This window comes from Phodopus roborovskii, unplaced genomic scaffold (assembly GCF_943737965.1).
Source record: "Phodopus roborovskii unplaced genomic scaffold, PHOROB, whole genome shotgun sequence".
NCBI classification, from domain to species: domain Eukaryota; kingdom Metazoa; phylum Chordata; class Mammalia; order Rodentia; family Cricetidae; genus Phodopus; species Phodopus roborovskii.
Genome location: NW_026126571.1, coordinates 20,738,284 through 20,763,851, shown reverse-complemented (window position 1 = coordinate 20,763,851; position 25,568 = coordinate 20,738,284). Strand labels below are relative to the sequence as shown.

The 25,568-nt window shown below is 43.7% G+C and overlaps 1 protein-coding gene across 2 annotated transcripts in view; it reads left to right on the top strand.

The window, feature by feature from the left end:
• The window catches only part of Chn2 (chimerin 2), a 247,883-nt gene that overhangs the window by 132,131 nt on the left and 90,184 nt on the right, over positions 1-25,568 (top strand). For both annotated transcript variants that reach the window (XM_051202776.1, XM_051202777.1), the window contains one exon: positions 15,650-15,705. In XM_051202776.1, coding sequence (XP_051058733.1) covers positions 15,650-15,705 — 56 coding nt within the window. The remainder of the gene's footprint in view (positions 1-15,649; positions 15,706-25,568) is intronic.

Below are 25,568 nucleotides of genomic sequence, written 5' to 3'. Positions count from 1 at the left end.
TATGACAACATATACTATCAGAATGGGCCATATGGCACATGTATGTGATAGGCTGTACCATCTAGGTTTGTTTAAGTATACTCTGATGTTTGCACAAGCACACATTGTCTAACAAACGTTTCTCAGTACATGTTCCTATCATAAAATGGTTAGAGGATATATGTACGTTATACATACAGATATGTATATATTTGTTATGACAATATGGAGGTACATGAAATTGAACGTTAGTGGGACTTAGGAGATGGCTCAGCCAGTACACTGCTTGCTTCATAAGGTTGAGACTCTGAATTCAAAACCCCAGCACCTACATAAAGGCAGTGTTGCACATGCCTCTAATCCTACCACCAGGGAAGTGATAGGAGAATTTCCAGGGCCTGCTGGCCAGCCAAGTCTAGCTAACGAGTGAGCTCCAGGTTCACTTAAACTCTGTCCCAAAAAGTAAGCTGTAGCGCAATCAAGGAAGAAACTTGATTTTGACTACTGATATGCACATGCATATGCACACATAAACCAAACACATAAAGCATATGTTAATCTGAGAGTAAGAATTTCCTATAATACATAAACTCACAGTGGAGTCCACCACCCCTTCCCATTGTATGTACCCTGTCATCTTGTAAGACATATGCCTCCCACGTTTAAAAATGTAAAAACATGTTGGGTACTGAGGCCTTTGTCACTTTGTTTTCGCTAATGGATTTCATTGCCCTCGGCACTCTTCAACTTATTTCTCCTCACAGATGTATAGCCCTCATCTTTCTGTGCAGGCACGTGCAGCACTCCCCCATTCTTTATTACACAGGCCTGTTCTTCCATCTGTGAAGTTAGGAACCGTGTGGGTCTCGAAGGGCCCTTCCAATCTAGGGCTCTGCTTTCCCAGCTTCGATTTTTAAAGGCAGTGCTAATGACTTAGTAATTGGATGTTTTTGTTTGTTTGTTTCCTAATGGAGTGTGAAGTACTCTGACAGTAAATCAACAGAATATCCCTGAGTAGAAGTGTTGGGTGTTCCTTGAACTACCGGGCATCACACACTGCCTTGCTCATATTAACAATCCCATAAATATTTGTTGAGCAAATGCCACTACTGGGGGCTTTTCTGAAATACTCGATATTGGCTCAAATTCATCTCCTCTTTCTCTAAGTGACCTTTAGGTCACCCAATGTATTTCTTAAAAGCACTTTTCTATCCTAAGGAAGCTAGGAAGAGCATTACATGTCTACAATATCAATTTGCCCTAGTATATTAGGTTGGAATTTTACTTATGGATCTAGAATCATAAGATCTTACTTGAAGAAAGGATAGTTGGGGCTATTTAATACAAATTTAGTGGCATATACAAAGTTCTTTATTATATCAGACTAATAAGCATTCATTATGGCACATGACACACAGGACACCAAAGCCACGTTGATCAAAGCCCTACAGAATATCACTTTTTAAGAAGTTCTTGGTCATTGTGGATCAGGGAATTCTTTGTGGTCAAAGAGTGAACTAGGAGCTATGGGCCCACAAGGATGCATAAGACCAGGACTTGACTCAAAGAACACCAGCGTCACATGATGGCTCTAAATCCCTGCTCTCTCCGCTTCCCTGTGGGGAGTAGACTGATGTTCTTAGGGACAAACACTATCACTTACTTAACTATGTCCATGGGATTATCTTAGTTCTAAACATCATACATATGGAACTCAACTACTAAGACCAATCCCCAAAACTAAGGGCAAAGTCTTTGAGGAAGTGCTGGAGTTGAGGGCCTAAAAGAACAGCCACTTTTGAATTCACTTGAAGTAATAAGGAGACCACATTTGGATGATAGGCCAGAACTGTGTGAAATGTGGGCCCGGAGCTGACAGGTTCAAATGCCAACCATCGTGAGAATATTCTGAGGTTTTCCTTTGTAAGAGGCCAAAAGCCAACCAGGCAGGAGATGCTGGGGCTGACAGCTCTCCCAGGAGCCTTCTCCAGTGGGAGGTCAGACACTCACAGCTTGTGCCTCTTTTTCTAAGTGAAAGCTTGGCCTCTCACCTCCTGTAGAACAAGCACCTGACAGGAATATGACAGTAGTTATTCTTTGATCCTATTCCAATCTGTGAGTCATAAAAGTAGCATGTCTGCAATTTGTTAAACCCCATAGGTTACCTGACTCCCTGCTTGGGGGCCCCATAAGACTTGTCTTTGGGTTGCCATGGTGCCATTGGCCAAGTAGTAAATTTGTTGTTGTTGTTGCTAACATATGAAGCTGTTTAATTAGGTTGATAGCAATTTAGACAACCAGTTTGTGAGGACACATCCCGTTTGTCAGAGAGAACTGAGACCGCAGGTAGCCCTGAAGCTGAGGAACAGCTTTGATCTTTGGCAAAAGCTGCGAGTCCACCGTTCTCTGATGGGCCTTGTGCTGCTCTGTAATCTGCTATTTCTCCTTCCCTGTGTCAAAGATCTCGCCCTCCTGGTGCCTGGGCTTGTGCAACAGCTGCTTCTTGGAGTAAGCATCACTCAGGTGTTTGGGGATCTTAACCTCGCCGATACCAACTTTTGGAGAGGTGGCGATGACAAATTTCTGGTTCTTCGCAGAGGAACTCTGTTAAGGGCAAGAGGTTTTGTCACAAGTAGCAAGCCGCTGCCCAGCTGCTTCAGGAAAACCACCCTGTTGCCTCTGTGGCGCATCCCTGTGTTGACTCATCTCTGTGTTAAGATGGGTCAGTTTGTTCTAAGGAAAAGAATAAAATATTAGCTTTCTCAATTATGAGATTTCAAGGGAAGGTGGACATCCCTTTCTCTGCCTCCATATTCCTGAGTGACCTCCAGCCCTGCCAAACAGGTTGGTCTAGTGGAAGAATTCTCTCCTATGCACCCCACCCCCATCCAGGGAGGGCCGGCAATATGCTCAGGGCATTGTCCTAGAAGCAGATTCTGCCATGTCACCTCTCTGCTCGTGGTGGTTCATTATTGCATTTTGCTTGGGAAATGTTTGTTGAGTTAAATTGGGAAGTGATGATTTCAGACTTTGTGATAGGTTTCAGTTACCTTGAATGTGTCTTGGAGAATTATTCCCATGGTGTTTGTTTTAGCTAACCCTTCCAGTGATAGGCAGGCTCTTACTGAAAGCTGCCTAGCTTTTGTTTGGTTCCTATTGCAAGTGTCTGTCGTGTCAACATCTGGAGAGACAGACACATGACCTTCATGGTATGCTGGCTTCCCTTGCATTTGGCAAATTCTGCTGCTGAGAGAGCATACACAAGCCTTAGAGTTCTGTAGACCTTCTGGCTGAGAAAAGGGTTATGGGTTAATCCTATCTGCTGTGAGGGACCACGAAAAGGTCCCTCTGGGGATTATTGGGCTGCAGAGGCCTGTTCCTCTTCCAAACTATCCCAGGAGCTTCTGTTCCCAGGTGTGTGGTTCCTAATCCCGCATCTCTCTGTGCTAAAGTGCCTAGTGCCCGGAGGGTGAGGTTATGGGACTTGGGCTGCTGCTGATGTTAAGGCTGCTGTCCAGAAGTGCACCATCACCTGTGTCCTTCAGTGCCACCAATGGTGTCTCAGACTCTTTCTCGTTCAGGGTCCTCTCCCTCTCATTCTGTTGCTGTGCATACTTTCACAACCTCTGCTGTGTGTGAACAGAGTACTGTTTCCCAATGGCCCCTGCCTGCCCCAACCCAGTGAGGCAAAGATAGTGCCTCCATCCTTGGGTGTACACTAGAGTCCTGGAAAGGTCCAGGTTAACAGACTTTGAAGGCTTCTTCCAGATTCACCAAGTAGATCTTTCCAGGGATAGGGGTTAGGAATCTATATTTTGTTACAGCTTCCAGTAAACTCTACTGGGACCAGCCACACTTGGGACCTTTCCACCAATTTCATTAGAGAGCCTGGGGCCTGGATATCCAGGCTTTGAAACTTGATTTAGTCCTGTTGTCTGTGTGACTTCTGAGCAGACATCTCCACGGCTTCATTAGCACAAGTGAATAAGCCATGGAGGAAATTTAACCAGGAGAGTCAATGACAACATGCCAGAACTGACTTTCAGTAAGTTCTTTGCATTCTGTTGCTGTGATAAACACCATGACCATAAGCAACTTAAGGAGGAGAAGTTTATTTGGTTTATCATCGCAGTCCATTCTTGAGGGAAGCTGGGACCAAGAACTCAAGGCAGGTACTTGGAGGAAGGAGCTGAAGCAAAGACCATGGAGGAATGTTGCTTCCTAGCTTGCTCTCCATGGCTACCACAACTTTCTTTCTATACATCTTGGAACTACCTGCTCAGGGGTGGTATTAGTAGGCTGGGTCCTCCAAAATCAGTCATTACTCAACAGTGACTAAGAAATGTCTCAAAAAATGCTCATCATCACTAGCAATTAAGGTAATGCACATCATAAAAACTTTGAGTAAGAACAACAAAGATCAACAAAATAGGTGACAATAAATGTGGGGGATGGGGAACCTTCCTTCACTCTTGGAGGGATTGCAAACTCATCTAGCCACTCTGGAAATCAGTGTGGAAATTTTTCAAAAGGCTAAAAATCATTCTACCATTTTTCCCAGGTATACCACTTCTTGGCATATGCAAAAGTACTGGTGGACATTCTACACCACAGATACTTTCTCAGACATGTTCATTGCTGTTCTATTCATAATGGCTAGGGAATAGAAGCATCCTAAATGCCCTACAATCAACACAACTGATGAAATAGTGAAAATATAGTGCAGATACACTATGGAATACAATTCAGCTGTAAAGAAAAATGAAAGCATGAACTTTGCAGGTAAATGGATGGAACTAGGAAAGATCATATTCAGTGATGTGACCCAAACCCAGAAAGACAAGCATTACATGTTCTCTCTCATCTGACACTCCTGATTCTAAATCTTCAGATGTAAGTACATAGCCTGGATTAACTGTATAAACCAGTAAATAAAGGGGCCCATTGCAGGGCCAGGCTAGGCAAACAATAGAGAGTGGAATAGCAGGGTACACGTGATCTGATCCAGAAAATGAGGAAAATGGAAGGTTCTAGTTAGGGAGAAGGAGGGAGAAAAATACAGAAGGAGAAAGGATGGTAAAATAAGGGTTTCTTTAAAAGGCCACAAGGAATCATAGTACTATCTACCTAAAAGTACACATGATTTATGGAAATCGTGATTAAATATACATATATAGTTTAAATGAAATTTTCCATCAGGGCTGACAATGAGCCATCCAAGAACCATAGACCAACAAGTACAATGAAAACAATACTAGGAGGCATGGGGAACCCTTTTATCCATGCTGTTGTTCAGGGTTGTCCAAGAAACTTCAAAACACAGACTATTGCTATTGTGCTTGGTTGCCACTCAGAGGTGGAAAGTATTCTTTATTGCTGAAGACACTGTCCACTTTGGACACAGGACACAGAGTCCCCTGAGCTGGAACAGACCTGAAAACCTCCCTGAAGACTAGATGTCATGGTACCATGAGGCATGGTGTCATGCAAGCTTCCAGTGGGAAGTAACCAACAATCCTACCCAGCTACGATGCCTACAAACCACACAATGACCAGCATGGCACAATTACCCTAAGGGTACAGTAGTGGTATGTATAACTTGGTTATACATGTATACCAACAGCTCTCTAATTGTACTTAAGACAATTAGAGGGAATTTAAATTGGACAATTTAAGGGAAGTCATGCCTGGTCCTGGAAAACTAGCCAACTACCCAGGGAAATGAAAGATCTTGGAAGAAAAAACTTTAATCGCCACTTTACTAAACCAGTGTAATTCCTAACCCCATTCTAAATAAATATCTGTCCTTATACCCACAGATAAGTGTAGTCCTCATCCTCATCAAAGAAACCTGTGTTTGAAATAGGAGACCATTAGAGAAAACCAAAACCAATCAAAATTCCGAGTTGTGGAGCCCACCTCCAACTGACACATGTACACCACTACTCCTGGGATTATTGTAGAGGAGGGGGTGGGAAGATTGTAAAGAGCCAGAGAAACGGGGACTTTGCTGTGGTATTATGTCTACAGGGAATGTCAGAAGCCACATTCATAAAGTCTCACCAACGACTGCCTAAACACAGACTGTACAAGGACAACAATAGACCAATAGACATGCTCACAAGGTTAGGAGAAAGCCTTATCCCCACACAAAGAAGTCCAGGCAACTGAGGAATGCTGAGAGAGGGAGAAGCAGTCTTCCCGAGGGAAGATCACACCAAATGGCTATCCCATACTAAAGGGTCAGCCCCGCAACAGCATACAGACTGAGCAGGTTAAATGCAGGAATATATATATATGTACATATATACTCATATGTGTATATGATAACAGGCAATAAAACGAGACTATGAATTTGAAAGAGAGCAAAGGAAGAGTGTAAGGGAGGGTTTGGAGGGAGAAGGGAGGAATGATTACATTATACTAGTCTTAAAAGTAAAGGAAATAATTTTCCAAGAGAGAAGAAAATACCCCCACAGTCCTATCCACCCATGGGCCGGTCTGGCAGTGGCATTTTCGGAAACAAGACTCCCTCCTCCTGTCACCCTTTCCTGTAACTGCAGCTACCCCCACCCCAGTCCCTCAAGGAGACAGGTCCTTTATTGTGATGACCCGGGAAGCTGAATGGCTTCTTCCTGTGCCAGTCTTTGAAGCCCTTGTCCCATGTGGATGTTGCGTCTCTACATGACTCCCTCATATGACCAAAGTCACCTTTAGGCACAGCCATTCCTTCATCGAGTTCTCTGTTATTAGGACTGGGGGCACTGATGCAAACAGAGCCTGTGGCTGGCCTTGCCACCCCACACTATAGCCAGGACAGGGGATAAAGACTTGTTTTTTGTTTGTTAATGGTGTCTGTGGTGATCGGTGTTGGGGAGAAACAAAGGAGCAGAGAGGAGCAGAGTGAAGGTTGTGTTCTGCCCAGGCACAGCTACCAGGGTTTCCCTGAGACACCAAGAGAAAGGCAGAGACCTGAATGAGTGCAGAGACTTACCATGTGGACATCTCAGGGAAGATCCACGGACAGAGGGAGCAGCAAGTGCCAAGGGCCTGAGGTGCAGGACTTTGAAATCGAAAGGTCACAGTGCAGCTGAGTGTCCTCACACAGATAATTAACTTCTCTGCATGCCTTTCCTCGTCAGAAAAGCAAGGATGTAAACAATAGCAAGCTGTGTTTTCCGGGGTTTGAGAAGACACAAGTGTTTTCTGTACTCTCTGGCAGGCTCTTAGCAAGCTCTTCCCTCCTCTGTGCCTGCATCCTATTCATCCTCTAACCCTCCACATATTGCTGACCGTGGTGCCTGGTGCATAGCAGATGCTCACACATTGGTGATGTGACTTGCAAAGGAGCACTTAGCTCAGACTGCTCTTGTCTTGTGACAGATGCCTGTCCTTAGACTCCTCCATCACAGATGGTGTTCACAAACCCACCCATCCCAAGTCCCCATAGAACGGTTGGCTTCAGGATGCACTGACAGTGGGGGAGGGAGAGAGATGGGAGTTTCGCTATGATCCCACTTGGATCCAAACCTCTGGGAGTGTGGGAGCAGCCTCCGTCTGCATTCGCCTCTCTTGTAGCTTCATCCTGCAGTGAGCCTGCCAATGCTGAGTGTCCTGCTGGTATAAGGGGAGCAGGACCCCTGCTCCAGCCTCCCTGGGATCCTGTAGAAGGCAAGAGTCCTCGTCTCTCTGTTACACTGCCCTCATGTTCCCCTTTCACCTTCCTGACCCATCCCTCACAGCCTTGCTCATATTTTTTGAATAAGCAATACCTACTGACAGTTGCCAAATCAAGACACCAGAAAGATACTCATAGGGGGCTCTTTATTCCACTGCTGTCTTCTCTGTTTCCATCTTTCAAAGGCAATTGCTTTCATTACTTCCTTGTTCCTGCCAGAGTTTATTTATACAGACATAAGCAAGACCGAATCAAAACAAACTATTCCTTATATCCTTCTTACAATGAAACCATGTGTGCTGTATCCGTGTGTGTATAAGTGTGTGCGTGCGTGCGTGTGTGTGTGTGTGTGTGTGTGCGTGCGTGTGTAAAGCAGTCCTCTGCTTTCTGAGGAATATTGCTTCCAGGCCTCCTGCAGATGCCTAAGCTTAAGACACCCCAGTCTTTTCTATAAAATGATGTAGTTAGTATTTGCACACGATGTGCACACAGCCCCCAGTAGATGTCAGATTGACCTAGATGACTTCCAGCATCAAATGCAATGTGAAATTCCATGTAAACAATCGTTTCCCAAGTGTTTGGGGAATGCTGATAAGAAAGAGCAATACATATTCAATATTAGAATGGAAAGTTTCTTTCTAAATGTCTTCAATGGCTGTTTAATTGAATCCACAGGTGAGGAAGAACTGGGTACCGGGGGCAGTCTGTGTACTGTACCCCCCTTTTGAACCATAATATAGAAGCAAAACACCTGTAAGGTTAAAAATAATAAAGCCCAGACAAAAGGTTATGAGACAGAGAAAAATATATTAAAAAATACCACTGAGTTCATTTTGTGTTGGCCCTATACTGCTTGGTATGGGGCCTGCCCCTTACATGTGGTTTGTATATCCAGTGAGACTCCACTGGAGAAAACTAATCTTTCCTATGTGTTTTCAGTTGGAGATAGCTTCCAGGTTAGGGATGAGCATTTGTGTCCACTTCCCCTGTCAGTACTGAGATCCCGTCTGCTTGAGACCTGTGCAGGCCCGGCGCATACAGCCTCAGGAGCTGTGAGGTTTATTCATGTACCAGTCCTATTGTGCTTGGAAGGCCTAGTTTCCTAGTGTCTTCCATCACTACTGGATCTTACATACTTTCTGCTTCCTTTTCCACAGAGTTCCCTGAACCCTGAGGGGACAGATTTAACGGAGACATCCCACTTAGGACTGAGTAATCTAACGTCTTTCACTCTCTGCACATTGTCTAGTTGTGGATCTCCATATTTGTCCCATTTACTCCAGGAAGAAGCTTCTCTGATGATGGCTGAGCAAGACTCTGTTCTATGAGTATGGCAGAGTGTTGTTAGGAGTCATTTTATTGCTGCCTTTCATAAGCACAACAGTAATAGTTGATTTTCTTCTAGGTCCCTGGCCTTTCAAGTCAGGTTTGTGGGCACTTGAACAGTGCTGGATACGGGTTCCATTTCATGGACTGGGCATTAAAACCACCCAGATAGTGGTTGGTTACTCCCACAGCTTTTGTGCCTGTTACACCAGTGTTTCATACAGATAGACCACCATGGTAGAGCGACAGATTTGTACGTTGGTTGGTGTTTACCTTTCTTCTCTAGCATGCAAGGCCCCAAGGGCTTCACCTCCAGAATGTCTCTTGCTACTGCTCTGCCTTTACATGTTTGCCACTGCTGTTTTCCTCTGGTATCTGGCATGGTGTGAATGGGTGTGCAGTATCCCCACTGCCTTAAGTGTGGTGTGATTATCTCTTGGAAATATCCTGTTCTACTGGACATTTTTATCTGTGGATTGTTATGAAAATGCTTTCCCCTTAAGCTGTACTGTTTAATTGAAGTAATGATCTAATACAATAATAGTATTAGCTTAAACAGAATTTTGATGGTTACGGGTTTTTAGCAAATATAGTAAGGGATTATGATAGAGGTGAGTTTAGTGGGAAAATTAATGTAGGTAAAGGCAGGATATAGTGTTACCTCTGCCCCAAGTCACACGGCTAGGGCGTATAAGTGTCTTTTAAGGAGCTCTGTAGACTGTGGCTTAGGTTAATGATTAAGGAAAACGACGAAGTCCCAGAATCTAGGGTAGCTCAAGTTCTTTTCATCTTAATGTTAGGAGATACATGCACAGGTTTTGGTGTGCATCATAGCTAAAACAAAGCTTCAAATAATTACCTAAGGTTAGGTTAGGATTGTTTTTGTTAATGGAGTTGAACTAGAAAACTTTAGGGAACAATTTAAGGTTTATAAAGGCACACTTTTAATAGTTGAGTAAGGGACTTGTTGAGGTCAGGGAACAAAAACAGAGACAGCCTGGCTATTGCTGGCTGACGTACCTTTCTTGCTAGAATGGATTGGTGATCAAGGGAGATGATTAATTTATTGTACCCATTTTTGCCCTCAGCTTTCTGATATAAAAATGCTGTTGGTGAATGGGTATGCACCCTGAGGATTTAAAATAGAACTGACTGGCTGTCTTGCAGATATATAAGTTTAGATTTGTGATTCTTTGAAGATTTTTTTATAAGATTATCTTTTGAGATAAGTAATAAAATGATTGGTCCTTTCATTGTAATGGCAAATGCAGCCTGCCAGTAAAAGAACTGGATGAGAAAAATACCTTGCTTGCTTACACTCTACTAATCTAGTACAAGTTGTTGCTTGGACGTGAATGTATGTGGGTTCTTGGGGATAATTTGTTTTTCACCTGTAATGCATAAAATGTTTAATCATGTAAGGGATATGGGAAAATACGCTGGCATTTACAATGTAAACACATTGTAGTTTTTATACTGCTTGAAAGGTTTTGCTGGGGTATATGGCTCCATGGCTCCACCTCATTTCCTGAGCTGCTGAAGGTTTGGATCTCACAGCAGCACTATATTGAAAGGACATGGAGAGAGTGGATAACCTTGTTCCTGATTTTAGTGGAAATGCCTTGAATCTCTCTCCATTTAGGTTGATGTTAGCTGTGGGCTTGCTGTCAACTGCCTTTATTATGTTGAAGTATGTTCCTTGCATTTCTAATACCTCCAGGACTTTTATCATGAAGGAATGTTGGGTTTTGTCATAGGATTTTTCTACATCTAATAATATGATCATGTGGGTTTTTTTTTTTTTAATCTTTCAGTCTGTTTTTATGTTTTATGGTGGGTTACATTTATTGCTTTATGCACATCCCACATTTCTAGGATGAATCCTAGTTGTCTTAGTTTGGGTTATGATTGTTATAATAAAATACCATCACCAAAAGCAATTTGGGGAGAAAAGGTTTTATTTGGCTTATGTTTCTACATCCAAAGTCCATACAATCATACAATCAGGACAGGAACTCAAACAGGATAGGAGCTGATTCAGAGGCCATGGAGAGGTCCTTATTACTGGCTTGCTCTCTATGGTTTGCTCAGCTCACTTTTTTACAGAACGTAGGCCCACTAGTCCAGGGGAGACCCCACCCAACATAGGCGGGACCTCCCCCATCCCCATCAATCATTAAATTAGAAAATGCTTTACAGGCTTGTCTAAGCCCAATCTTATGGAAGCATTTCTCAATTGGGATTCCCTACTCTCAGGTGTCTCTAGCCTGTATCAAATTAAGATGAAAGTAGGCAACCCACTACTAGATCATGGTGAATTACCTTTTTTTTTTTTTTAAGGGTGTTCTTAAGTTTGGTTTGAACATATTTTATTGAGAATTTTTACATCTGTGCTAATAAAAATTGGTCTGTAGTTTTTTTCTTTGTTGTATCTTTATGTGTTGTGAATATCAGGGTAATTGTGGTCTCATAAAGTGTTACACAATGTTCCTTCTATTTCTATTTTATGGAATAATTTGAGGAGTATTGACATTACTTCTTTGAAAATCTGGCAGAATTCTATGCTAAATCTACCTGGCCCTGAGCTTTTTTGGTTGGGAGACTTTTAATTACTGTTTCTGTTTTACTAGGGGATATAGGTATGTTTAAATTACTCATCTGATCTTGATTTAACTTTAGTAGGTAGTATGTACCAAGAAATTTATCCTCAATGGTAAGGTGTGTTTCTTAGCTGTAGCAGAAGGATGGATTCTGTTTTTTAATCCAGCATGTAACTTTTTCCTTAGGGATTTGAGACCACGAATGTTGAGAACTGTGTTTGTTGATTGCACTTTTTTCTGCTTCCCATTATTTTGTTGCTGTGGTGTAGGGATGTTTTTCCTTCTCTTTTGATTGGCTGGTCTGGGGTTAATTTATTCTGTCTGTTTTCTTGGGTGTGAGTAACCTCTTCTGGGGAAGTTTTCTTTCTGGTGCCATATAGAGAGCTGGATTTTTAGATAGATTCTGCTTAAAATTGGCTTTATTGTGAAATGTTTTTCTTTCTCCTTCTATTGTGATTGGAATCTTCGTTCTGTGTGATAGTCTGGCCTGCATCTGTGGTTTCTTCGAGTTTGTAGAGCACCCATCCAGGCCCCATTGGCTTTTAGAGCCTCTGTCTTCGTTTGTTACTTGCCTTTTTCCTTGCAGCTTTCAATATTTTTCTTTGTTCTGTAAATTTAGTGATTTGATAATTATGTGTCATGGGGAATTTCTTTTTTTGGATCAGTCTGTTTGATATTCTGTATCTTTCTTGTACTTTTATAGGCACCTCCTTGTTTAGGCTAGGGAAATCTCCTTCACTGATTTTGCTGAAAATATTTTCTATGCCTTCCTCCATTCATAGTATTTGTAGATTTGCTCTTTTTTATAGTGCCTCAGAGTTCCTTGGTATTTTGTACCCAGGTGTTTTAGACGTAACATTTTCTTTGACTGAGGTAAACATTTCTTTTCTCTGGTCTTCGGTTCTTGAGATTCTCTCTTGCATGTCTTGTAATATCTTGGTGAGGTTTACCTCTGAGTTTTTTGACCCCCTGATTTTTTCCATCTTCAGTTTTACGCGTTTGGCTTTTCTTTAGTGATTCAATGTCTAATTTCACACACTGAACTGTTTTCATCATTTCATTCCACTGTGTATTTGGCTGTAGGTTGCCTGACAGGAAGTGCTTTTGCTCCCCTGCTGTAGCCACTAGGTACTGAGGGCTAACACACAGGAAAGGGACTGGCTAAGAAGTGTGCTCTGACAAGCCCCACAGAAAGGATAAGGTTCCCTAGAGTCCACCGGGAATGGAGCCAGGGAGGAAGGACAGGCCCTTGCAAGTAGTCTCTGTGTACTGTATTTTTTTAACCTTACATTTTTAATGGAACAGAGCATCTGAAAACTCATCCATATTGGGCCAGAGAGCTCCACAGTCCTCACTGAAGGAGCCAGCTTTCCACCGGAAGGTGCCCCGGAGTGACTCATTCCCTCCGGATGTTAGAGAAGCTTCTATCTCGCCGGCTCTGCATTTGCTACCCTCTTTCATACACATATTTCCCTTTTCTAGAGTTCTCACAAAATCTGACAGCCTTCTCACAGATGGGTATGATTTGACTTGAATTACGGTCACAGCGCCTCGATAAATATTTGAGATAGAAGGTAACAGCAGGCATAATTGCTTTCCTTGTGTTTGGACTCAGGACACTCAGGAGGAGAGACAATCCTCTTCAAAACTCAGTCCGGTTACTACAGAATCATCTAGTGGGACAGGCCGTACAAGGGAAGGAGCGTAGCTGATGTTGTAACTGTGCTGTGTCAGAAAAGACGGCTGCGCACAGTTGACATTTGAGCTGAAGCCGTGGTCATGAGGAGCAGAGAACTGGAGATGCAGAAGGAAGGTGGGGGATAGCACAGAGGAAAGGTGCTGCATGTACAAAGGTCCTAAGGTTGAAGGGAACACCATGTATCTGGAGAAAGAGAGGAAACCAGCTTGATTAAGAATCTAGGATGTTGGGTGTATGGCCTAGTACTTCAGGGAGGGTTCATGACTTATAATCGTAAGTCACGCACAGTGTTAGCTGTGGGCAGTGTCTGAGGGAGGATGAGGGAGGATGGGACCTGGAGAAGGTCTACGATCAGCCTTGGGCACCTCCTTGTGGTCAATGAGTAAGGAAAGGGGGAGGAGGAAGCAAGAGGCCTTCAAAATACAAACCCAAGTTGGAAAGATGCCAGGTATCTCATAAGCTGAGGAAGAGGAAGGTTCAGACCAAGCATCCACGGATTGATGGTGGCGTATACCCACAGTTCATCATTCCCCCAGTCCCTCTCCTCACACACTGCTTCATCAAGACCTCCAGGCCTCTCCCCCAAATGGGAGTCAGTTGTTTGAAGGACATCTTTTAGCTGTCTTTCTTGATGTCTTTCTAAACCAAGAAGTTAGGCTGAACTCTTTGTCTTCCCATACATGGGTGTGGAACAACTCACACTGGGAAGTATAGCAGATTCCAGCACTGGGAATGGTTACCTAGTGTGCTCTATGCTGGTACTGTGGAAACCACACTTAACTTGGGAAGAAAACATCCATGTTGAGCTGAAGGCACAAAGGAGCTGTAATTATAGATGAAGTCCTATAGTTCTCATGCCCGGATCTACACACTGGCTGCCTCTCCTGTAAGATTCTTCAGTTTTATTTTTAGGACCAAGATTAAATCAGAAATCTGTACTTGTATTATTGTATATTTCTTAAAATACCTTATAGAATTTAGATTTTTACCTTTTTATAGACTTACTGTCTAAAATTAGTTTTTCCTCTTCAATATTCCTCATAAGATTAACTTGGTTTGTTTCCAGCATCTATTTTCATGGCACTAGAGTCTGAAGGAATTGGCACAGGGTAGCCGTTCCCTTAAAGAGAATAATCAGGGCTGAGGTTGAGCTCAGTGGTAGCGTGCTTACCTAGACAGGCAGGAAGCCCTGGGTTTAATCCCAGCACTGGAGAAAGGAAGGAAGGAAAGCAAAAAAGAAAATGAGGCATTAAAAGAGGGAGGAAGGGATGGGGGTGGTAATTCAGGTTAGTCCAGCAGAAGAAAAGCCCCTCCTTATAGTCTGAAAATTCCTAGGTAATTGTCTGGTGAGCTGTTGTATGCAGTCACCTGTTTTGTGCATGCCTGTGTCCTGGTGCTGGGATCAAAATACTGTAACAAAAGTAACTTGGGAGGGAGTGCTTATTTCCCTTCCTTGTCCAGATCACAGCCAATCGTGAGAGGAAGTCAGGGAAAGAACCCAGAGGCAGGAACCATAGCACAGGTCATGGAGGAGTGCTGCTCACTGGCTTGCTCTCCATGGCAGCCTGCTTTCTTATACACCCAGGACCAGCAGCCCAAGAATCAAGATAGACTCGCTTCTGTCTTCTGTCTTCAATCTCAATTAAGATTCCTCCTTCCAGGTGACCCTGCTTTGTGAGTTGTCAAAAATTTACCCAGTAGGCCCACGTGTGTGCGTGTGTGTGTGTGTGTGCGTGTGTGTGTGTGTGTGTGTGTGCACGTGCACACGTGTGTGTAGCAGCAGGGATTGGGAGTTGGGGAGGACAGAGAGAAACAGAGACAGAAAGAGACACAGACATAGAGATTCCTTCACTCACAGAATCCAGTGTCTTTGTACATAGCTGTAACATTTCAGAAAATGACAGTCCCCAATGCCAGCCAGTTCTTTCCTAGCTTTGTCAGATGCCATCACCATTTAAATTCATGGAGCTTGTTGTATCATCCTGTAGTCAGGTACTCATGAGCAGAATTTCATCTCTAAAATAATCAAAAGCATTTTACCTGCATCTACTCTCCCAAGAAAGCCATAGCATGAACGCCAGCAACAATTATGAAGCTAAATTGGCATTATAAGAGCAAAAGAAATCAATTTTGCTGGTTTGCATTCAGTGACTAATTTACATATAAATGAGCTGACTTCTGACTTCGCCTAGTCTGAAGAATGTGTCTGTACTCTGGGTTTTTTTGTTGTTGTTGTTGTTGTGGTTGTTGTTTTGGTTTTGTTGTTCTCTATCTATGGTCCTGAGGATGAACCTGGCTGGGAATAAGTGAAGGTGTTGCTTTGCAGTTTCCTAATTATAACCATCTTATTTTTTTTTCTTTTGGCAGTGTATCAGCTGCAGCAGGAGGCGCCTCGTCCCAAGAGGATCATTTGTCCCCGGGAGGTCGGTACTCAGCTCTTCCCAGTACACCTTGTTAAATGTGATGAATTGGCAGCACCGTGCCCATGATGCTGGAGGGACTTCGGGTTTCCTGGGGGGCGATTTCTATTAACGTTTGGCACAGTGTCACCAAATTGAATATCTTCATAACTATATCTTGAAATCGGATGTTATCTCAATACCTGGTTTTACAGAGAACCAGATGTCTCACATTTTTAGCAAATGCAGAGAGGAACTAAATTCTTTGTAAGGATCACAAAATGTGTAATATGATTGTTTTGTGTTACCTTTGCTCTGACTCTTAAGGTTTCTTTATTAGCATATATTAATGATACAGTTATGAGCTTCTGGTGACATTTTATACATGTAAGTACTGTATTCACTCCCATATCTCATCCTGTCCCTATCCCACTGATCTCCTTCTTCTTCCCAACTAGTCTGTGCGTGCATGTTCACACATGCACGTGTGTAAGTGCACATAAGTGTGCATGCATGTGTGTGTGTCCCGGTGAGTTTCATTAGGGTTGGTTACAGAAGCATGGGCCTCATATAGAAAGCTACAATATACTGCTGAAGAAGATGGTTCTAGCTCTCCTAGCGACCATTAGCTGCCCATGAATCCTCAGAGAAGGGTGGGACCTCTTGAGAGCCTTCTTCTCATGTGACAGAGGATTGACAGGCCTGATCTGATGCAGACCCTTGAGATCTGGTGCAGGAAATCACAGATGCCATTAGACCAGGAGTCCAGCAGTCATATCACACCCAGAAGATGGTTCACAACCCTCCACCCCTTGTTCCTGCTCTTATCTTCTTCCCAACCTCTCTTCCTCAATGTTACCTGAGCTTTGGCAGAAATGATACAGATGTCCTGTTTATGGCTTTAGTTTAACATTCTGACCTGTTAGGAACCTCTGCAGTTAATGCTCCCCCTACTTAAAATAAATAAATAAAAGCCTCTCTAGCCAAAGATGAGAACAGCAGTAATCCTTGGGTATACACTGTTATTTAGAAGGCAGTTTTATAGTTACAATGTGTACATTTAGCAAAGCAAAAGCTGTGGCTTCCCTTCTAGGGCTTCTGACCTCTCTATCTGTGACATGTGACCAGATGTGAAAGGTCAAGTTTTGGCTTTTTTAGTATACAGTTATGAATTGTTTTCAGAAAACACAGTACAAAACTGATAAAAAAAAAATACCTGGGTATTTCCAATATCTGCAGATAGCAAATCATTATAGTTTTGTCATATTTACTTTAATTTTTTTTAAATAACGAAGCTATTTGTGAAAAGGAAATATGTTTCAATCCTGGAAATCACTTTCAGAATATATTCACTCATAAAAATCCCACCAAGCTCACAAGAAGTTTCCAGTGCCTTCCTTCATGAATCCGTTTGTCCATTACTTGGGGTACCAGGAAGATTTGAAGAGTAAGATCAAGGTCCTATCTTCTGTTTTTATCCTGACCAGTTTGAATATAGCTCACCTAATACCCTTCAAACCAAAGGCTCATGGGTCCTCGCTTGTTTTTGCTGTTGCTTTACTTAAATATAGAGTGACAGCATGCTTCTAAACCTCTCTGTGGGCCCTAGCAAGGCAGGGAGCCCCCCCTCCCATCCCAGCACTCTTCAGATGTGTCAAGGAACATCAGTGATGTCTCTGTGGGTTTACAAAGACTTCAGTACTTGCATCTCTGTATCTCAGCTACCTTATCCCTTTACCACAGTTACCTTATCACAAGTTAACTGGTTTCTACGTACAATTTTACTTCCATGGAAAGGGAGGACATTCATCAAGTAATCTTGATTTTAGAAGAAAGTACACTAGACTTGCTCATCATCCTAGGAATGTCACTTGAGAGACGATCTGATGATTGTGAAAAAAACCCAAGATGCCTTACAGTTTACTTGGTAGCCTGATCTTGTCACCAACTCCTCAGTGTGTCACCCTTTGGATAGTCAGTAACGCTCACATAAGAAAAAGGATAATTTGCTTTAAGTGAAATAAGAATTATGAAGTAGGCTAATGCACCAACTGCTACTTTTCATCTGGTGTTTCTTCAAGAAGGAATTGTGTAAGGGTGTAGTTTTGGGATGTCTGGGGGGGGGAAATACAATTAGAGCAGGACTGGGGAGATGGCCCATTGATATTGTTTGCCTTGTAAGTGTGCAGACTGTGTTCAGTCCTCAGAACACAAGTAAAAGAAGCCAGGCATGGGGGGGCATGTGCTCATAACCCCAGCATTGTGGACATAGAAACAGGCAAATGCCCAGTACCCCCTCACCAGCCAGACAACATAGCTTACTTGGCAAGTTCCAGACCCTTGAGAGACCTTCTCCCAAAGAAAGGTAGATGGATCATTAATAACAGCACTGAAATGCAATTGCTCCCTGGACTACACATACTTATCTATGTATGTGCAATACATGCATGTAGCAATACACAGAAGCAAACAAACACTCATACATTCTTGTGTACAGTCAAATAAAAGTAAAATTTGGAATGCATCTAAGAATTTAAGTATAATTAAGAACTGCACTGGAGGCAGTAACGAGCTCCCTAGCCAAGTTGAGTACCACCAACACCAGTGCTTGAAACCAGAAAGGACAGTGAGTGGCCATCGTTCACTGTCAGGTGTGCATGGAGCATGGTTAGTCCAGGTGTGTGAACTATGGCAAAGAACTTGGCTATTGGCATTCTGAGGAGTATGTTAATAAAGCAGAACAAAATAATGGTGTGTGTGTGTGTGTGTGTGTGTGTGTATGTGTGTGTGTGTGTCTTTAACTCAGAGAGAGAGGGGAAAAGAGAGAGAGGGGAAAAGAGAGGGGGAGGGAGGGAGAATGAGAATCTCTTGTCTCAGAATCCTGGCAGCTGTGACAGCTTTCCTTTGAGTAAAGGCAATGGGTATATTCTCATGTCACAGAAACTCTTCCTGGATGTCACGTGATGCTCTTCAGCCATCTAGGGTGTTGAGGATCTGCCATGCGGTCCTCACCACTAGCCGCATCCAAGGATACAGTGCACGTGTGGTTTTAAGGCTTCCCTGAATTTTAAGCTGTGGTTTTCATCTCTCCACCTTGACTAATTTGGCTCAAGTACATAGATGATTGTTGGCTGATGTTTGCTCCACAAGTAGCTGGCCACTAGAAGTTCCATATCTCATGGAAGCATGAAACCTAGTGTGGAGTAGTGAGCGCCCATCAGCCCCATTCCCCAGCAGGCTGCCTGGGGCCAGCCAGTGAGGCAGGTGTCAGGTGGTAACGGGTGGACTTTTCTGGGAGAACAGGTGCAGTAGGTAACAGTAGGCCCCGCTTTCTCCTCCGGCGTTACGTTAACTGTGAGTATTTTCTGTCTAAATCCTAGGCCTCTCAAGATCTAGCATCTTAGGAGTGGAGGCCAAACTAAAGACATTGTTTAGATAAACATCACTTTGCCTTGTGATACACCTGCCTTCTTGGCGGAGCTACCTAATGAAGATAGAATTATTGTCTCAGTGATGGGGGCGGGGGCGAGTGCAGTTCTTGTAACGTGTTCACTAACTAATAAGGATTGTATCTGAGCAGTGAATACTGACTTCTGATGTACATGTTTTCCTGGTTCAACTCCCTACACAGCTCTGTTCCCTCCTTCTTCACCTTCACCCTATCTCCTGCCAGCCCTTCTGCCTGGTCCCTGCCTGACTGTCTCCACATCCTTATGGTCTCTTGTCTTCGCTCTCATTGTTTACACCGTCCCTGGCTATGCCTCTCTCAGAATAGGGGTCTCCGGTTCACTAGTTCCATACCCACCCACATGAATGCAAAATGAAGTCCAAAGTGCCAGAGATAGGAGACACTGGGACTCCGGGATAAACATCGGGTCAGCCTGACTTGATAACCAGTTGCAAGCCACAGTAGCACTTGCCTGATGGGTTCCACTGAGCTGCTAGGTAAAAGCAGTGCAGGCTGACTCCACAAGCAAGAGCTGAAGAGCGAGTCAAGCCGGGGATGGAGAAGCTCAGTTACAGGGTCAGCCTGGACTTCTGACTTCTTGCTCTCTCTGCCGATCACTTGCCATCAGTCTCAGAGCCAAGCACTTACTCTTATGGAGTGACAGAAGCCAAACCCAAGGTTAGAGAAGAGATCTGCTTCACAGAGTGGCTACAAATGTGACAAACATCTAGTGTGGCTCCTGACACGTACTGGGTTAACGTGCAAGCGCCAAGGCAGATTCGCCATGGAGAGCAGGCTTCGAGACCGTCACTGCAAACAGTTGGGGTGATGACAATAGCCCCTGAATGTGAGAGCAGGGTGGCAGTGATAAGGAAGAGAGCAAGATGCCCAGGATGAAGATTCTGAGGATGAGAGACAGAAGTTACCAGCAGCCAATTATGCCAGGCAGACTCCGCCATGGAAATAATGGTCCCTTGCTTTCTCAAGATTCATCACTGTAAATTAATACTCAGAGAGCCGCCACAGCACCTGGCATTCTTTTCCCGAACACTCCTTGCCAAGAGACTCAAAACATTGTCTAGGAAACAAAAGTCTCACTTGCCCTTTCCATGAATTATCAATCAGTCACTTCATAAACATGTATTAATTACTGAGTGTATGTGCAGTATGGCAGCAACTGCGCAGAACATTTTCTCCAAAATTTGTTTAAGTGAGACCTCTCCCTGGAGCTTCTGAGACCTTTACCGCCTGTCTGCTTGACTTCTGCAGGTGTGTGATGCCTAGGCCATTGAAAGCCTAATATTCAGGAAAGACCAGGCCTGACTTATTCAGTAACATATCTCCAGAAATCCTGGCTTCCCGATCCCCACCCTTACCCTATCTCCTCCATTGTTAGCAGGTGCCAGCCTTATTCCCACATAGCTCTCCAATGGGTCCCAGACCATCCATGAACCCCGTGAGAGCAAGAACCTCCCAGATATCAGATATTCCCTGTCTTGTCACCCTATTTCTCTGTCTCTAGTGCAGTGAGCCCTTCATGTCCACAAAGGATACATTTCAAGACATCTGGTAGATGCCCAAAAGAGTGATGGCTGCCGACCCGGACATTTGTTTACTTACCTACAATAAAGTTTCATTCAGGGTAGACACAGTAGACTATTAACAACCTGTAGTAAAATAGGATGTTTTTAATATTGTAATAAAGTTATTTTAAACTTCTGAATTGCTTATTTCTAAAATTTTGCACTTAACATTTCAGACCACAGTTGATGGAAGTCCACAAAAAAGAAAGAAAAGAAAAAAGAAATAAAAAAAGAAACCCACATAGATAAGAGGGGAATAATGTGCTTCATTCATATGCCTCCTAAAATGTTTTCTTAACATATTAAATTGTCACTTGTGGGTCTCTTTCTAGAAAATCAGATACTCCAGAGACTCCCATCATTTAAGTCCATCCCTGGCATCTAGTGCAACCAAGCAATGTTGGTAATCAGTAAACACAGACCACAGTCATGCAAAGGGGCCGAGATGGGTATTGTAAAGAATCCCAGATCCAGAGGATTGCTAAGATCGTATCGGCTTTACCCAGTGCTGTTATCAGGGTGGTGAGTTGGGTTTTTGGCAATTAAGGTGCTTACTTAAACCCAGACTGACAATGTTTCCTGGAATGATCCAGGTTTCTTTCTGGACTTATCTAAAAGGCCAAAATGTCAAAAAAAAATTTGCATGACTAATTTAAAGTTAGATCCCACTAGCATTGAACAAAGAACACACCATGTAAGCAGAAATGTTTTTGTGACATAAACGATTCAGTCTCCTGTGTCCATTTTGACGCTGCCTGGAGAATAGAGGATTACAAAAGGCAATTCCAAAACGGAAATAAAATGACAGTCTATTATTTCAAACCGTTCTCCATTCTATATGGCTTCATTTCCTGCCCCCTTGCCATACAATGATCTATTTGGGGAAAATATTCTTTGAATGCAAAAGTCAGGTATAGAACTGAGACTTCCAGCGCTGGAGACCAGAACCAGCCTTTCTTCTGATTGTCAGAGGTTTGACAGGCGGGACACAGGAGACATCAGCCCTTCTTCCATTCCGATCACTCCTCACTGCCCTGTTTCACCTGCAAGAGCATGGAATGAATGTTAAACATCGCTTGAATGTCCCTTTCCTCCTTGGGCATTTCCTCTGCCTTCTGGAGATTCTGAATAGCCTGTGTCACCCTTTCACTTTTATTTGTAAAACTGTCCTTTGAAGCCCACAGAAGCATTCCTCTTTGTCATGCATTTTAAGGTTTTACTAGCCCCACCTCGGCTTCTCAGTCCAGGCTGTAGACCTTGGTCTTGTCTCAGGCTTGCCTGGGTGATGTGACCAAGTCTTAAGGATTGGCCAAGTCTTTCCCAATGGACTCAGTCACTTTGACCTCACAGATTTCAGTAACTCAGAGTATTTTTCTGTTACCCCATCATTTTCCGGTTTTCCATGTTAATCACTGAAAAGAAATGTTTTAAAACAAAGTGCATTCTGGGAAGCCTCAACACTCTACTGATGCAAGATACCCAGAGCTGGGACAGCTCTTAAGTCGTGAGATTGATTCAATAAGCCAGGAACAAAAATCAATCCTGTTGCTCTTTAATTGGCTTTATGTGTGGTGATCAGAAGGCAATCGCGTCCCTGGTAGAAGCGTTTCCATTCCTTTCATCCTGGGCTTTCTGCACTGGTCTCTTTCTTCCCTCTTAGTATTGACACAACCAAGAACAAAGGGCTTTTCCCATCAGCTTTCCGCCTTGTCTTTCATCTTACTCACTAACACAGTCAGCCTTTCTTCACATTATTTTGTCCTTAGTCAGACTTGCTTTGGTCTCAGACTGACTATAGTCTGCCAGAAGAATTGACATATGAGCTCTTTTCTTTGCAAAGATAACAACGATTTTAGTATGTGTTCCCCTTTCTTTTTCGTCTCCTTGGCTTTCATGAGACCCTGTGCCTGATAGAATTCCCTGAATCATTGAGACTTGAGCATCCAATTTCTGTTCTTCATCCTCAGGCCGCCACCTCCTGAGTCATGGGATTACTTACCGATACGTGCCACCATGCTCTGTTTATGCATTGTTGGATATCAAACCCACAGCTCCATGCATGCTAGGCAAGAACCAATTCACCAGGCATGGCTAACCACACCTTTAAATTCCAGCAGTTGAGAGGCAGAGGCAGGCAAAGTTCTAGGCCAGGGGGCTACATAGCCAGACCCTGCTGCAAATAAAACAAAACAAACCCACTATCAACTAAGCTATGTCTGTAGCCCCTTGTGCTTATTTTTAAACAAAAAGTTCTTCATAAAAGCAATTTGATCTCTCCAAGTGCATATACCTCCCCTCCAAACAAGAAGAGTTCACTTCCTTTGGAACACTTTGGACGGCACCTTCTAAGTTAATACAGACCCTCGGGTGTATCTGGGAGATACACAGTCATATATGGTGAACTCACAAAAGGCAGGCCTGAGTCCTGGAGGCCCAGCTACTGTACCGTTCTGAAGCTCAGAGCCAAGTGAGACAGAGGCAGAAGCAGGATGGAGATCCAGCAGGGAGCAGAGAGCAGTGTACTCACACCTAAGAGAAGCTGAAAGAGGGAAATGAAGGGACCCTTGCTCAGCAACTGACAATAGGAAAGTTTCCTGAAGATTCTTCAACCCCACGTGTGGTTTCTGTCTCTTAAAATCCAACTGGGATATGTGTATCCGTCATACAATCACACTGGCAAGGAGCATTTCACTGTTCTGGACAAAAGAAAGAACAATTGAACCAACATGTACCACAGCATGTGTTCCACAGTTGCCTAGCCTGGGCAGCATGAGCCATTCCCACCCCCCATCAACGAGGCAGGCGTGACACCCTGAGGCACACTGCAAAACCTCTGCTTTTGGGAAAGCCAACTTCAGGCTGTGCCTGTGGCTTGAATGTCCCCTCCAACTGCAACAACCTGACAAGTGGGCATTTTGAACAGAAGCTGGGTCATAGGGCACCGCCCTGGTGAATGGATTGATGCCTTTGTGGAGAGGGTAGGCTAGTTACTACATACATGGGTAAATTATACAACGAGCAATCAAATGTGCCACACCCCCAGCACACAGACAGACAGAGGGCAGCTCCTACTTTTGAGCATGCTGTAGCTGGGAGATGGAAGAGAGCTGTGGGGAAGAAGTCAGGGCAGTGAGAACCCAGCACTGCTGGGGTTTTGAAGACAGGGTTCCAGAACTTTGCCCTTCTGATGAAACTAACAGAGAAGTAGCGCTCACTAATGCAGGTTGCACCTTTGCCCCTGATGAGCCCTGTCTCGGGGGAATGTGGTCTAGCTAGCCAAGTGTCCTAATGCTTGAAAACCTATTTCAAATCTCGACTCAGTTTTCCGTCAGAAAAATGTAGACGGTACGATTTTAGTCAGTCCCAACTCTAATGTGACGACCCTAAATATGACCTGCTTGTTTGCTTCTAGTCAGTTTTCTGCTGCAGTGGAAGACACTTCCTGTGCCCTGCGCCCTGGCCCAATGGTTTCTTCTATCCTTGTCCCCTGTGACACTCCCATGGAGACAGATAGCACAGGAGAGTTGAGACCACATTTGTGCAAGGCAGTCCACACCAAAGACAGGGCTTCTAACACAATGCCTGAGACTGTCCTTCTGGGGCCAGGGGAGGGCATCATCTGGGAACCTACCAGAAGTTCATAGTCTCTGTTCTGGCCTGGACCTGTTTAATGAGAAGCTGGAGATGGAGGCCAGCCTCCCTTCTCAAATGTAGGACTATTCTTTCTTGGCTCTGCTCTCTATCCTACACCCATCCTATGTCCTAACTACACAGGAATCAAGACTATTTGGTCTCCTGACACTGGTAGACCATCCATATGCTAGATTCCTCATGGATCTCAAAGTAGACATCCAGACATCCTATGTCTTCTTTGTTTCTGCTCTGTGTCTTTCTTCCTACATGTGATTCCCACCCTTTAAAAGTGTCTTGCCTTTCTTTTTTGCATGGTCTAGCTTTCTCATGTTTCAGAGACCAGCTAGGAATCCGTGTGTGGATATGGTGTGTGGTCAGTATCTGACTCAGCCCCCACCTGTTCTTCCACCACTGATACTGTTTGGTGTTAAAGTTAATAGGATTATTCAAGTTCACGTCTAATGATTCATACTCATGTTTATTCATATTTTAAGTATCCTGTTATGAACCCCACCTCTTTCAGGATCGTCCACATAGTTTCTTTATCAGTGACTACGCATAAAACATCCTTGCTAGATTTCTTTCTGCTCTGAGGAAACCTTTGCCTTAATAAAAATAACACATTCCTTATGACTGTGCCAGGAATACCGTGACGGGCATTTCCACCCCCCAAGATCCTAACTCCTTCACTTAGTGCTTAATGAGCAGCTCCTAACCTATGATTTATGTGACTGTTTTGGTAATGAAAGCCAGTCCCTAACGGATGCTCCAGAACTGCACCCTTGCCTTAGCTCTCTCTTCTCCGTTGTCTCCAGCATAATGTTGGCTGAGCCATTGGTAAGCACTTCCCTCTGGCTGTACCCTTTCACTATCTCAGTCCTGCTTGACGTTAGATCTAAGTACACCGTATCTCCAGGTCTCGTTGGACAGAGCAGCAAGTTTCACTTTAGAGATGGTATCTCTTCCTTCCTTCTTATTTACATAGCCACTGTCATCTCCCTATCTCCTGTAGAAGGAAATTAAACAGCCTAGGAAAAGCATCACAAAGGCATATTGGTTGGCACCCAGAACCTTGTGTCCTGTTCGGTAATTACACATCGATTGGGTGATGAATTGTTCCAGTGTCTCCCTGGCTATTTCTACCAAGCATTTAATTACACTCCCTGGGTATCCTTTTGCTCAGTTGTGGTCCTCAAGGTTCTGTGGGTTCTCAAGAACAGGCT